General features: G+C 46.5%; 1 protein-coding gene across 1 annotated transcript in view; it reads left to right on the top strand.

The window, feature by feature from the left end:
- Positions 1-13555, top strand: part of utp20 (UTP20 small subunit processome component) — a 31708-nt gene that overhangs the window by 16080 nt on the left and 2073 nt on the right. The window contains exons 32-58 of the mRNA XM_012877088.3: positions 315-402; positions 907-1050; positions 1264-1317; positions 1408-1560; positions 1751-1906; positions 3575-3715; positions 3798-3935; positions 4028-4167; positions 4252-4334; positions 5082-5404; positions 5487-5626; positions 5731-5887; positions 7358-7456; positions 7549-7716; positions 7815-7981; positions 8074-8221; positions 8294-8410; positions 8505-8675; positions 10085-10216; positions 10310-10420; positions 10489-10638; positions 10730-10912; positions 11474-11605; positions 11683-11815; positions 12711-12895; positions 12978-13049; positions 13134-13418. Coding sequence (XP_012732542.2) covers positions 315-402; positions 907-1050; positions 1264-1317; positions 1408-1560; positions 1751-1906; positions 3575-3715; positions 3798-3935; positions 4028-4167; positions 4252-4334; positions 5082-5404; positions 5487-5626; positions 5731-5887; positions 7358-7456; positions 7549-7716; positions 7815-7981; positions 8074-8221; positions 8294-8410; positions 8505-8675; positions 10085-10216; positions 10310-10420; positions 10489-10638; positions 10730-10912; positions 11474-11605; positions 11683-11815; positions 12711-12895; positions 12978-13049; positions 13134-13418 — 3970 coding nt within the window. The remainder of the gene's footprint in view (positions 1-314; positions 403-906; positions 1051-1263; positions 1318-1407; positions 1561-1750; positions 1907-3574; positions 3716-3797; positions 3936-4027; positions 4168-4251; positions 4335-5081; positions 5405-5486; positions 5627-5730; positions 5888-7357; positions 7457-7548; positions 7717-7814; positions 7982-8073; positions 8222-8293; positions 8411-8504; positions 8676-10084; positions 10217-10309; positions 10421-10488; positions 10639-10729; positions 10913-11473; positions 11606-11682; positions 11816-12710; positions 12896-12977; positions 13050-13133; positions 13419-13555) is intronic.

Here is a 13555-nt window from a genome sequence, read left to right as displayed (position 1 = left end):
CTAAAATATGATAATTAGATACATTCACTTGAAATAAGATGATGGAGACGAGTTGTTCCTATTTTAAGTGCAGAAATCTTATTCCATTGGCAGATCATCTTGTTTAATTGCTCAAATCAAGGACAAAAACACTAATTTCAAGAACATTTGACTTACTTTTAGTTCTGTTTTTTGCAGTGTAAGGCCTGTTGCACTTAGCTTTCAGAATGTTTTTTTCAGTTCCTCTGTTGTTAAAATGTCTGTGCTCATAAATCTAGACAGCAGGTCGTTTTCTCAATCTAACCTAAGTTTGGTCACCGCTCTCTCGCCGTCAGGGTGAGCCGGTTTGTGACGGACACGGAGCAGAGCTCGGTGCTCATCGGCCTGCTGCTTCCTTATCTCCTGAAAGGCAACAACCCTCAGGTGAGACCTACGTCACATTCTCAGGTCTACATTTTGTCATGTTGCATCCATAAAGATGCTTTCTGTGTTTGCTGGAGATTTTATGTCACGGGACAACAAAACTTCTAGTGCATCACTGTGAAGGTGCAGAGATCCAGAGGGAGAACGTGTTGGCAGAGCAGCTGTAGTCTGTATGACAAGAGTAGCGAAGACGGAATGAGCCTCCAGCTTTGAACCTCGGGTCACTTCAGACTGAATTTAACTAAAAATCTTGTGTGTGGTGGGGGAAAAAAAACAAATGCTGCACCGCACCTTTAACTCCTCAGAGTCTAACACGGTGGTGGCGGCGGCATCATGCTGTGGGCCAAATACTCTGCGCGTCGGTCTGCCATATAAAATACCCAATACAATGATGTTTGAGGTTGCAATGTGACAAAAGGTTTTACTTATCATCTGAGGTTCTTCTCTTTTTTTTTACCTGTGTAGCGTCTTTGCTTAAAGGGTTTGATGTTTTTTTTGTCCCAGGAGATGGAGATCGACCTCCTGGCCACCATCCAGAACCTGCTGCGGCAGAGCGCTCAGCCCGCCGCCTTCCTGCGGCCACTCGGCAAACTCTTCGCCGTGGTTCACCACAAGCTGCCCAGACAGGCTCTCACCTCCGTTTTCCAGGTATCCTCTCAGGGATTCCAGGAAGTCGGGCTCAACAACACGTTCATGTGTTTACTTTGTTTTTCTCGCCTTCATCTGTGGCGTGTGTAGCTGCTCAGTGTTCGTTATCTGATTTTCATGCAAACGTTCTTCTGCTATTAGAAGGAATGATTATTTATAATTGAAAAGGCTTTGGGAGAGTTTCTGATGCGTTAATTTTTCTTTTCCCGCCAGACTCTTTCAGATCTGGACTCTTCACTCGCCTACATCACAGATTTAGCAACAAAGGTACGTTTTCTTTTGTATGATTAAGATGCACTGTAATCGTTGCGATCACAAACCCTCTGCCTGTTTTCTGCCTGTGGGGAACCTTTCCAGCTCAACGCTTTCGACAGCCGACACCTGGATGAGGTCTACTTTGACGTGCGCCTCACGGCTTTCCAAGAGGCGACGAAGCGGGTCAAAGACATGCAAACTCTGGACCTGGACTACATCAGCGTCCTCATATACAACTGTTTCCACACGTATGAGGTTGGTTGATCACCTGGATCAATCCAGGCCAACAAGCTGCAGATGAATGAAATCAGCCTTTTAAGGAGGTTCAGACGTTCGTTCTTGGCCAAACGCCGTTGAGTCGGATGTCACCCTGTGATCCTCTGGTTAATGCAAACGTCATCGGATTTCTAAAACCCGCTCCCTTCTTTTAATCCCCTAAATGCAGATCTGTGACATGTCGCTGGGAGACAACGCCACCTTGTGTGTGTCGGCAGTGATCGGCCAGGTGGCAGCCGTCGGGGCCGGGGAGCAGATCTACAGAGATCTGATACAACGCATCATCCTGGACGCCGTCCACAAGGGGCTGCGCAGCAAGACGGAGGTACACACACTCTCTGTTCAGGGAGATGCATGGTTTTTAAACTTTTTATTTTTTGACAGAATGCCAAAAAAGTAAAACATGCGTTTAGATTTAGACCCTCTGAGGCTGACATTCCTGTTCCTCCCTTCTTTAAAGGAGCTTAAGCTCTGACAGACTGGATAGATTGCACTTGTATGGAAGAAATATATAGTCTCATTAGACTTTTTTAGACATTGAATTTCTAACATGAGTTTTTAATCCTCTAAAATGATGTGATTTGAACTTGAAATTCACCAGCAGAAATTTCACCATGCATGCAATAATTAAGCAGCGAAGGTTTGCCTACAAGTGTGTCGACCTTCTGGTGACTCAAACGGTAAACGGCCTGCACTTGTTTAGCGCTTTATCAAGTCTGACGACTCCAAAGCGCTTTACACTGCATCCAGTCATTCACCCATTCATTCACTCGCTGACGGTGGTGAGCTACATTAAAGCCACAGCTGCCCTGGGGCAGACGGATTGAGGCGGGGCTGCCATACATCAGCCCACCGGACCCGTACCACAGTCAGCAGGCGATGCAGGTGAAGTGTCTCACCCAAGGACACGACGACTGAGACGGTCGGAGCAGGGATCAAACCGGCATCCTGTCGGTTACAGGACAAACTCCTGCGACAGTGGCACAGACCAAAGCAATCAACACTATCCAGTCGAGCGGCTCTTAGCCAATCAAATCACACTCCTTCGCTCACATCATACATGAGTGCGTTGGGCAGGTAAGTCTCTTAACAGTTAGCTGCGTATTGGTTTATTTTTTAGGGGCGCTGATGTGTCACCTGATCAAATGAGCGTAATTTGATTGGCTAAAAGCCGCTCGATTCACTCTAGCGCAGATTGCTTGGGCTCGAGTCACAGGTGAATTTTTGCAAGTTACATTTTGCAGGCAAGTTTTCCCAGCTAAATATTTGCAATCAAATTATTTGCAAGATGGTTTTTGCTAGTGAAGTTTTGATGGTAAATTTCTGGCGCGAAATTGTTTTGCAAGCAAATTTCTGCAGGTGAATTTTTAAAGTAAATAATTTCCAAAAAGTCTGATTTCTTCCATCCACGTCTGTACAATATTTAAGTTCTGCTGCAGATTCTCAATTTGATTTTGGTCCTAACTTTGAATAGGCCACTCAAGCACTAACATAGCTCACCACCGTCGGGGTGTGAATGGGTGAATGACTAAACTGTAGTGTGAAGCGCTTTGGAGCTCGTCAAGACTAGTTAAAGTGCTATACAAGTACAAGCCATTTACCATAAAGGTGCTTTGATATAAATCTATGGTTCTCTGTCTGGGCAGCTGGGTTGCGTTATGAAACAGCAGCCATGTTGGGTTTTAAAAGAGAAGGTTCAGGTAATAAAGCTGAGACTTTCCCAACAGGAGTTTTGATAGTTTTAATTTTTCCAACTTCCATCATGACTAACCAAAGGTTTTGGTTCAGTTTGAGAATAGCAGCAGCTTCTTCCACATGTTGGCTGTGTCCCCCCCCCCCCCCCATGACTTATGACACATTTTAAATGGCTTTGTTCAGGCCATTCTGTCATGAGGGCCAGATCTCTTTTATATAAATTTGCTATGTCCGTTGCCTCTGATAAAGATCCAGCTCTCTGAATCGAGTCTTTCTGCATTTGGTTGTTTTCTGCCAGAGCGTGCAGCATGAATACACCTCCGTCCTCGCCTGTCTGGTGAAGAACTTCCCCACTAAGAAAGAGTTCAGAGACCTGGTGCAGCTCACAGACTACAATGACCTGGAGTCTGACTTCTTTGAGCACATGAAGCACATCCAGGTATGAAGCAAACCCGTTCCTCCTCCTCCATCGCCTCCATCCCAGGCCTGATAAACAACCTGCTGATGTGTGCTTTGCTCAGATCCACCGGCGGGCGCGTGCTTTGAGGAAGTTCGCCAAGCAGCTGACGGAGGGCACGGTGGCGATGACGCCGCGCTCGCTTCAGAATTACATCATGCCGTACGCCATGACCGCCGTGCTGGACGAGAAGATGCTGAAGGTGAGCGCTTGATGGAACGCCAGAGAACAGGCCAGGTGTCGTTTCTCAGGCCTGCGCTTGTTGAACTTTCTCCTCCACTCTTCCCGCCGCAGCACGAGAACATGACGTCGGCCTCGGTGGAGGTGGTGGGAGCGGTGTGCCGCAAGCTGACCTGGTCCAAATACCTGTACTACCTGAAGCAGTTTGTCCACATCCTGCAGACGGGACAGGCTGAGCAGAAACTGGCCGTCAGGTAGAGTTCTCAGAGATTTTTAGGATCGTGAAGTTGAAATAAACAATTTTTCCTGGAGTTCATCTACTTTTCTTCCTGTTGCAGTTTGCTGGTCACTGTGCTGGAGGCTTTCCATTTCGACCATCAGACCCTGAGCAGAGAAATGGAAGCTGCCAGAGCCAGAGAAGGTGAGGGAACATTTAAAGAGTTGTCCTTTAAACGCTGTGGAGTTTGAAGGACTTTCCAGACCTGGATGAGTATGGAAGAAGAAGAAAATATGAAACAGGAATGTATTTGTATATCCAGACGTTGTTTCCTGTTACCCAGTGTGTGAAAGATCCATTCATACGTCCATTTGTCCATCAAGTTGTTATTATCTGTCCAGAAAACCCCTGGAATGATCTCCTATATGTTTTTATTGAATTTTTATCTAACATTAACATGTTATGTTTCACATAGGGCTGGACAATATTGGAAAAAAAAGCACATCGATAAAATAGAAATTATATTGATCGATATCGATAATCATCAACAAATTCAAGTGCAGCCCTACCCATTTTATGCTGTTGCTTAGCGACCTATTTTTAGATACAAAACACACAATGAATTCAAACTGAACCCTTTATTGAACTAACTTTTTACCAAAACTGCAAGTTTTAAAAAAGAAAAAAAATAATGAAAAAGAAGGGGGCGGGGCTTGGGGGTTGAGTGTCCTGGGTCTACGTTTGTGATTGGTTGGGAGGATGTAATATTAACCTACATGTTAGGCTAAAATGCAAAAGTAAGGAAAACTTCTATTAAACTTTTTATTGACCTTTTTTTCTATCATCGGTATACGTCTATCGATCAATATATATTGTTATTGAATTATCGCCCAGCCCTAGTTTCACATTTAAGGTTTATTCTAAATGCGTGTAACAAATATTTCTGCCCAGCCGAGAGCGTCGCAATGGATGTCGACAACGAAGACGAAGCTGCGGCCGAGGAGCTGGAGACCAGTGACGACGAGGAAGCGATGGAGACCGAAGACAAGGCCGCTGTCCCCATGGAGACGGAAGCTGCTACACGAGGCGAAAAGGAGGATGAAACAGAGCGAGCAGCGGCCTCCAAAAGCACCGCCAAGGCTGCCCCCAAAGCGGCCCCCGTGGCCAGCGGGTTGCCCCAGAGCAGAGAGGAGCTGGAGTCCCTGATCGCCGCCATTCACCAGACCGTCAATGACAGCGTCCTGCCGCGCCTCAACAAGTGTCTCACCGCAAAGGTGCCACGCAAAGCCACTGTGCTGGAGCTCTCAGCAGCAGCAGCAATGAAAACTTTTATTTCTTTATTTATTTCACTTTCAGGTAAAGCGGGACGAGGAGCACAAAGCGGTGAAGTCTAAAGATGTGAAGGATGAGGAGGTGGTACGAGTTCCCTTAGCCTTCGCCATGGTCAAACTCATGCAGACGCTACCTCCTCACATCATGGAGGTCAACCTCCCTGGGTATGCAGCAGGAACGAGCGCAGATCCGACTAGGAGGGGGGATTTTCTGTTTGGGGGTCTTTGACTCATGAGTGGTTAATAATATCCATTTTCCTCTCTGTCAGGATCTTGATCAAGGTCTGCGTCCTGCTGAGGAACCGCTTCCAGGAGATCCGCGACGTAGCAAGAGGAACGCTGGTGAAGATCATCGAGACTCTGGGCTGCAGGTATCTGCAGTATCTGCTCAAGGAGATGCAGGGGGTCCTGGTCAAAGGCTACCAGGTAGGAGAACACCCAAAACCTTCAAAAAGTCTTAACTCTTGAGCATTTGTTCCCATTTTGCCACACTAAAATCCTAAACTACAAAGTATTTGGTTTAAACTTTATGTGATTGAACAACACAAAGTTGCACATCATTTTGAAGTGGGAGGAAAAGGAGACGTGCTTTTATTTTTATTTTTTTTGCAAATGAATGTGTGAAAAGTGTGCCACGCATGCATTTGTTCTCAGCTCCCAAGGCAATAGTTTGTGGAACTGTATTTTACTACAATCTCTATTAGCTTTGCGCATCTAACAACTGAAATTGTAAAATAGTTCAAGCTCAGTCAGATTGAAAGGAGAGCAGCTGTCTTGTCTCAAATTCCCGGCTGGATTTATGTCTAGACTTTGACCGGGCCATTTTAAAGCAGCACTTAGTAACATTTTCACCTTAATATGTCGTCTTCTAAGCCCCTATGATGGTAATCTAAGTGTTTATGAGACGATTGAAGCGTCTGTCATCTCTCCCTGCTGTCGCTGGCCGGGAAAACCACACGTGCAACTGTCCAATCAGCGATCTGGTGGCAGTCTCGCTGCTCTGACGATAAGACGAACACAGAAAACGTTTGTCCCAAGAAGGAGGGAGGAGAAAACGAGAAAAGGATTGGGACAGGGCTCATAGAAGAGTGAATTTGGGGGTTTACTCCACGGCGAGACCAGAAACAACAAGGAGCGTGCAAAGCTGATGCAGACCTGCCAATGCTGTGTTATACTTGTAGGTGCCATATGTGCCAAACTCTGGTAGAGTTGAGGCTTTAGAGTGATCGACTTCACTTAAGGAGGAGAGTGAGAAAACTGTTTTAATCGAGAAGCAGACGTACACTTCGCTGACTTGTACAAAAGTAACCATTTGCGTCTTTTAGCTGATTTGAGAGCGACCGCGCGTGCTGTAGCTGTGGGTTGCATGAGGGCACGGTGTTTACCACAGTGCTATTTTCAAAAGGTCCTGTAGGGGGAGCTCCACCAAAAAGTTACTTAGTGCTGCTTTAACAGAAGAATATGCTTTCGTCTATAGCAGTGCCCCGCAATCTTAGTAAGTTTTAACTTAAATAAAGTAAGTAAGTTAGTAAGTTTGATTAGAAATAAATATTAAATATTTATTATAAATACTTAATATAATTGTTATTAATAAATATTAATAGATATTTTTTAGGGCTGGTTTTAGCTGTTCTATCTTTTTTATGCTATAATGGCACAGAATTCCCACCATAGAATGACTTAGAAGAATCCAATGGATATTTTTTCTTTACAAATTACTTTGTGTTCCTCTGTCGTTTAAAATCCCCTCGAAATACATTGAAGTTTGATTGTTTTGTGGCAGAATATGAAACGGTCCAACAAACGAGATGCTTCGCATTCCTAAAAAGTGGAAAACAAATTATGTTGGACACAAAATAAATGTTTGTCTGCCCCTTTCTGCCCCCCTCCATACAGGTGCACGTGCTGACATTCACAGTGTACCAGCTGCTGTCCGCAGTCAGCCCAACGCTCAAGAGCGGGGACCTGGACCCCTGCATGAACATGCTGATTGCAGTAAGAACCTCTGAGCTCCACCTGCCAGAAGTAAAGTCTCCAGCTTTCCTCCTCTGTCCCCTGAATAACAGCGCTCCCTCTTTATTGATCAGATCTTCAACAACGAGCTGTTCGGGTCCGTCGCTGAGGAGAAGGAGGTCAAGGGCATCGTCTCCAAGGTGATGGAGGCGCGGCACAGCAAGAGCATGGACTCGTACGAGCTGCTGGCCCGCTTCTGCAGCAAGGAGAGCGTCACCACGCTCATCCTGCCGCTGAAGGAGGTGAAGATGGAGCCCAGGGGAACGACGGGATTATTGGCACTAACAGCTGGGAGGTTGGGGTTAAGGTGCTCTGTCCTTTTCTTTATTTTCCCCAACAGATCCTGGAGACCTCATCTAGTTTGAAGGTGTGTAATCGGGTGGCGGCGGTGCTGCGGCGCCTGATCCTGGGTCTGCTGGAAAACAGCGGCATGGCCTCGCAGGACGTCCTGCTGCTGAGCCACGGCCTGGTCAGCCAGAGCCTGCCGCTGCTCACCAAGAGGGACCGGTAGGCAACCCCCCCCCCCCCCCCCCCCAGCACACTTAAGGCCAGCCTGAGAAACGGCACATGCTTTGCTAACTTGGCTGTTTGGTTTTCAGAGAGAAGGCGTCAACCAAACCTCCCCCAGATCCTCGACTGCCCCCTCCCAGCTGCCTGCTGCTGCCTCCAACCCCGAAGAGAGGCGGTCAGAAAGCCCCCGTCAGCAGCCGCACCAACATGCACATCCTGGTGGACGCTGGACTCAAGGTAACCTAGTCGGCACTGTTGGGTGTACCATGTTGAGCCACGGGACGTTTAAATCTCCTTTCTATCTCCCAGCTGCTCCACCTGAGTCTGAAGAAATCTAAAGTGACTTCATCCGAGGCGTCAGCCCTGGAGATGCTGGATCCTTTCATTCCGCTGCTGCTCGAATGCCTCAACTCCATGCATGTGAAGGTACACGGCCTCCGTATCACCCGGGTCCCCCCCCCCCCTTTATCACTGGTGTTCAACCCCCGTCTTATCTGGTAACTCACTGCCGTCCTCCCAGGTGATCACCGAGGCTCTGGTGGCGTTCACCTGGCTGCTGAAGTTTCCTCTGCCGGCAGTGGAGCAGAACGCCAAGCAGCTCACCAGGCAGCTCTTTGTCCTGCTGAAGGATTACTCAAAGGCCGGAGCTGCGCGCGGAGAGAACTACCAGCTGGTCCAGAACTGCTTTAAGGTGCCTTGAAGGAGAAATACAAACTTTAGACTTCAGGTTTAGTTCAGGACTCGTGTTTCATGGAGGTTTATTTTTTTGTTTATGTTTTTTCTGTGAAGCGGACACCCCGTCTACTTTTAAGACTCAGCTTAAAATGATACATCTTATAGTTAGAGTGGCTTAGGTTATCCTGCTCTAGACCGGAGGTTAGGCTAACCACCCATCCTCACGCTTTCTCTTACTACTCTCCATTTGGACAATATCTGCAATTATCGTTGCATTTAACCCCGTGTTCTTTTTCTTTCTATAGAAAGTATCCCTGGTTGTGAATGATTTATACATATATATATATTTCTATTGATGACACTGTAGTTGATTAACCTTTTGTGTGCATAGCTTTTTAACCATAGAAGGTGCTTTGGCTAGTGATTCTGTATTTATTGTCTATCCTGGAAGCGGTCACTGATCAAACTCTTGCTGACATTACCTGTGTGTAGTTTGTCTGAGTGTTCTTCCCCATAGAAGGTTCCTCTCGCTCAGGGCTTCTGTGTTAAACTCTTTCACTTTCCTGGACACTTGTCAGAGGAGCTACTGCTGCCATTAACTTTTTGTACTCTATTTTACATGGAAAGTATCCCTGGCTCAGTGTCTGTGTCTTTTTTTATAGACTTCCTTGTTGTTCCTTCCAATTTAAAGTGGTTGCTGTTATTTGTTTATTCTTTCTCGGTTTAACTGCGACTGTTTCTCGCAAGGGGTCCTTGACTAACCTGTTCTGAACTATATTTATGGTTGCCCAGCTGACTGCTGTGTTTCTCGGATGCGGTTTATGATACATAGAAAGTTCTCCTCGCTCAGTGCATCTTTTTCCTCTCTTCCTTCCTGTCCTCTTGTCCCCCATCCAGTCCAGGCTCATGACCCCTCATACTGAGCTTGTTTCTTCAGGTGTTGTTTTTCTTTCCTGTTAAAGGGAAGTGGTATCCTCCCCACTGTCACCATATGCTTGTCACAGGAAGAGGGATACATAGATGCAAATAAGTGTTTCCATTGAAAAATACCTATTTTTGGTCAATTTTTTTAATAATAATTCACAAACACACACATTAGGAAAAAACATTCTGTTTACATATTGACATACATTTTAAAATAACGACCAAGATAAGAAGTAATCTCCTTTTATTCTGATTGTCCCAGACTTTCCAGAGGAAAGGAACAAAATTATATCCCACTAAACCAGGTGGAAGAAAAAAAAAACATAAGTAAACAAAAAACAACCAAACTTTTAACATGTATAAAAACACAACAGAAAGCTTCAGAAAGCTTGTAGCTTAGAGCGTGGCTAATTGTGCATTATCTTACTGTATTTATGAAAATTTTCAATGTTGACTAACTCAACAATGACCGAAGTGGCCTGACACGTTTCTGCCTTGCAGGCCATGACCATTCTGGTGAAGAACATCAAAAGTAACAAGATCTCGGAGACGCAGCTGCAGGTGCTGCTGGGCTACGCCGAGGAGGACATCTACGACCAGTCGCGCCAAGCCACCGCCTTCGGCCTGCTCAAGGTAAGGCGCCAAGGCTCAGGGTAAAACCAAGTGTCTCTAGAAACCCTCTGCCCCTTTTCTCAGCCGTGTTCTCCTGTGTGTCCAACGCACCAGGCCATCCTCTCCAGGAAGCTGGTCGTGCCGGAGATGGAGCAGGTGTTGGAAAAAGTTGCCAAGCTGTCCGTCACCGGGGGAAACAACATGATCCGGACTCACTGTCGACAGGTATGAACGGGCCGAGGGGCTTTCTGTCGCCTTCTGAATATATCTGACGGTGGCTTGGTGCGGCGCAGATCTACCTGAAGTACCTGCTGGACTACCCCCTGGGGAGGAAGCTGAAGAACCACCTGGGGTATGTGGTGGCCCAGCTGCAGTATGAGCAGGACACCGGCAGGGAGTCGGCGCTGGAGCTGCTGGCCTCCATCTTCCAGATGTTCCCCCAGGTGCGGAACGAGTCACCGTTGTCGTTTTTGACACGACGCTCGGGCGACATTTGCAAACGTCTGACTCAAACGTTCTCCTTTAACCAAGCAGACTCTGCTGTGGAGGTACAGCGGCCTGTTCTTTGCCCCGCTGGCTTTGATCCTCGTCAACGACGACTCGGTTCGCTGTAAGAAGATGGCCGCCATGGGCATCAAGACGCTGCTCGGCCAGCTGGACATAAACCACCAGGACAAGCTGTACACGTTCGTCAGCACCTGGCTCGCTTCAGAAAAGGTACAGGCGAATTTAATGGGTTGTACGGGGAGTTTTAGACGATAGACCAACTCAGTCTGTCCTCTTCAGTTGAATCCAAATGCTCTACTTTGTCGGTCTGTTTCACTAAAATCCCAATAAAGTTCCGTACACTGCAAAAAGAGAACTAAAAGTAAGTAAAATTTTCTTGAAATAAGTATATTTGCCTTTGATTTGAGCAGGTAAATAAGAAGATCTGCCAATGAAATAAGATTTTTGCACTTAAAATAGGAACACCTCATCTCAATCATCTTATTTGAAGTGCATTATATCTAATTATCTTAATTTAGGGGTAAAAATACTAATTCCATTGGCAGATCATCTTATTTACCTGCTCAAATCAAGGAAAAATATACTCATTTCAAGAAATGCTTGCTTACTTTTAGGTCCCTTTTTGCCGTGTAAAGTTGACGTTTTAATGACCAAATGTGGAAAGGTCCAAGGGTTGGGAATGCTTTTGCAGGGGAACTGAAATACATTTTAGATTTGTTTGTTGTTTTTTTTTTAAAAAGTTGGGGTGACGTTTATCGTTCTCGTCCTCAGTCCACCCTGCGACGCCTCGGCGCTCACGTTTGCGGCCTCTTCGTGGAGGTGGAGGAGGAGAAGTTCGCCCGTCGAATGGACGACCTGTTTCCTCTGCTGGAGAAGGAGATCCATGCCGACGCCCACGAGGATGTGAGTAAGCCCAGAAGGAAAGCCGACTTGGGGGAAAAAAGGGGTCAAAGGTCACAGATCTGTACGTCTCCCCCCAGATCGAGGAGGAGCAGGAGGAAAAAGGAGCGGACAGGCTGCTCTTCAGTTATCTCACCCTCATCTCCAAACTGAACAAACACTGCGGTTTCCTGGAGCTCAGCAAGCCTCACGACACGCTCCTTAAAATCTGGGGTAAGCGTCTCCTTTTTTTTTAAAATCAAGCTCTCCCAACCAGCGCAGCCTTGTAATGCTCATCAAATCCATCTCACAGGGTTCCCACAGGTCCTTTAAATCCTTGGAAGTTTGTGAGTTTAAAAGAAAAAAAAAAGTTTTTGAAAACGGCCATAAAAAAATAACCGGTCCTTGAAAGTCCATGAATGTTTTTTGGAGTTTTGCATGTATGACGACCGCTGTCAACGTGTCATCTTTTTTTTTTTTATTCGTTCTGCGCTGCGTTCTTGTATTTCCTCTACATAGTTAACTTGTGCATAAAGGCATATGCATCGGTGCGTGCAATCTTCTTTTAGATGGATCGGCAGTCATATGGAGTCAGAGTCGTGGAATCGCCGCATAACGGCATGTGTGGAAAATTCAAATTTCAGGATGCAGGGCTTGCCATAGAAAGCTAAAGTAGGCGACTGTCAAAAGACCCAAACTGCAAACGGATCAAAGTCAAGATGGTTTTTGCTGTGGACTGCAACTTGTGCATTATTCTAACAATGGCGACGTCAAGAAGAGGAAGTTTTCACCTGTTCAGGAGCTCTTCGGTCAGGTTTCTCCCAATAAGCTGTTAAATAAAAGCGCTTTAGGCTATTACATCTTTACTTTTATCGCTGAGACTCCCTCACATAAGCGGGGCGCAATTAAGAGTGTGCTAGTCCATCATTCCAGACAATTTATTGATTGACCACTAGATGGCCTTAGTTAGCATTTGAAGCTTTTATGAGGCTTCAATAAATGAACAAGGCTTCAACAAAGCCTCATCGCGCCATCACTACACATGTCCATGCATTGTGGGTATGAAGGAAGGCTTTACATTCAATCCTCTTCGTTGATGTTAACCCCGGCGTGGGAACTCTGATCTCAGGTCACGTTGAAGCCCACCTGCGGCACGCTCACTGCTGGGTGTGGCTCACCGCCTCGCAGCTCTTCGGCCAGCTCTTCGCCGCTCAGCCGGCGGAGAAGCTGGTCGCCATTTGGAGAGAGGAGGGAGGAGACGCTTCGCCTCACCCGGCGGCCGTCGACTTTATCACCAGCAACCTGGACAAAAGGGTTAGAGCGAGCTCACTTGGTTTTTTTTGTCGCCACCGCCTTGAATTCCTGCATCTGATTCGTGCTTTGCTTTTTCGTCCAGATGAGAGAGTTGGCTTTAACTTTCTGCCACCAGCTGCAGTCCAAGTTCCTGGACACGGCGTCAGGAGAGCAGGTAGACAGCCTTCAGCACAACAGATATGTAAGAGTCTAACTTTTTTTTTTTCTGGTTTCTAAATGTCTGCCTACCCGCTTGCAGGTGATCAAAAACCTCCTCTACGTCGGGAAGGTGATTTACCTCATATCCCCGGAGTCTGACATCACCTCCCTGCAAGAGGTGAAAGAGGAGGAGGAAGGGGAGGAGCACAGGGAGCCTGAAGGTGGCGAGGATGGGGATCACGATGATGACGAGGAAGAGGAAGAGGAGGAGCAGGAGAACGATGAGGAAAAAGACAACAAGCCTCCTTCTTTGCTGTGGCTCATGAAGAAGCTGTCTCTGATGGCGAAGAGAGAAGCAGCTTACGCTCCTAAAGTTCCTCTCAAGGTGAGCAGGTCGACTGTTTGGTCAGGGTTTTAACTACAAACGTGTGTATTTAATGGGAGTACATGTGATAGACCAACACAAAGTAGTGCACTGTTGTTGTTTTTATTTCTGAAAAGTTTGCCATGCAGTGACATTTA

Source organism: Fundulus heteroclitus, chromosome 17 (genome assembly GCF_011125445.2).
Source record: "Fundulus heteroclitus isolate FHET01 chromosome 17, MU-UCD_Fhet_4.1, whole genome shotgun sequence".
NCBI lineage: Eukaryota > Metazoa > Chordata > Actinopteri > Cyprinodontiformes > Fundulidae > Fundulus > Fundulus heteroclitus.
Note: the sequence above shows the minus strand (reverse complement) of the source record. Positions and strands in the feature narration are given on the sequence as shown.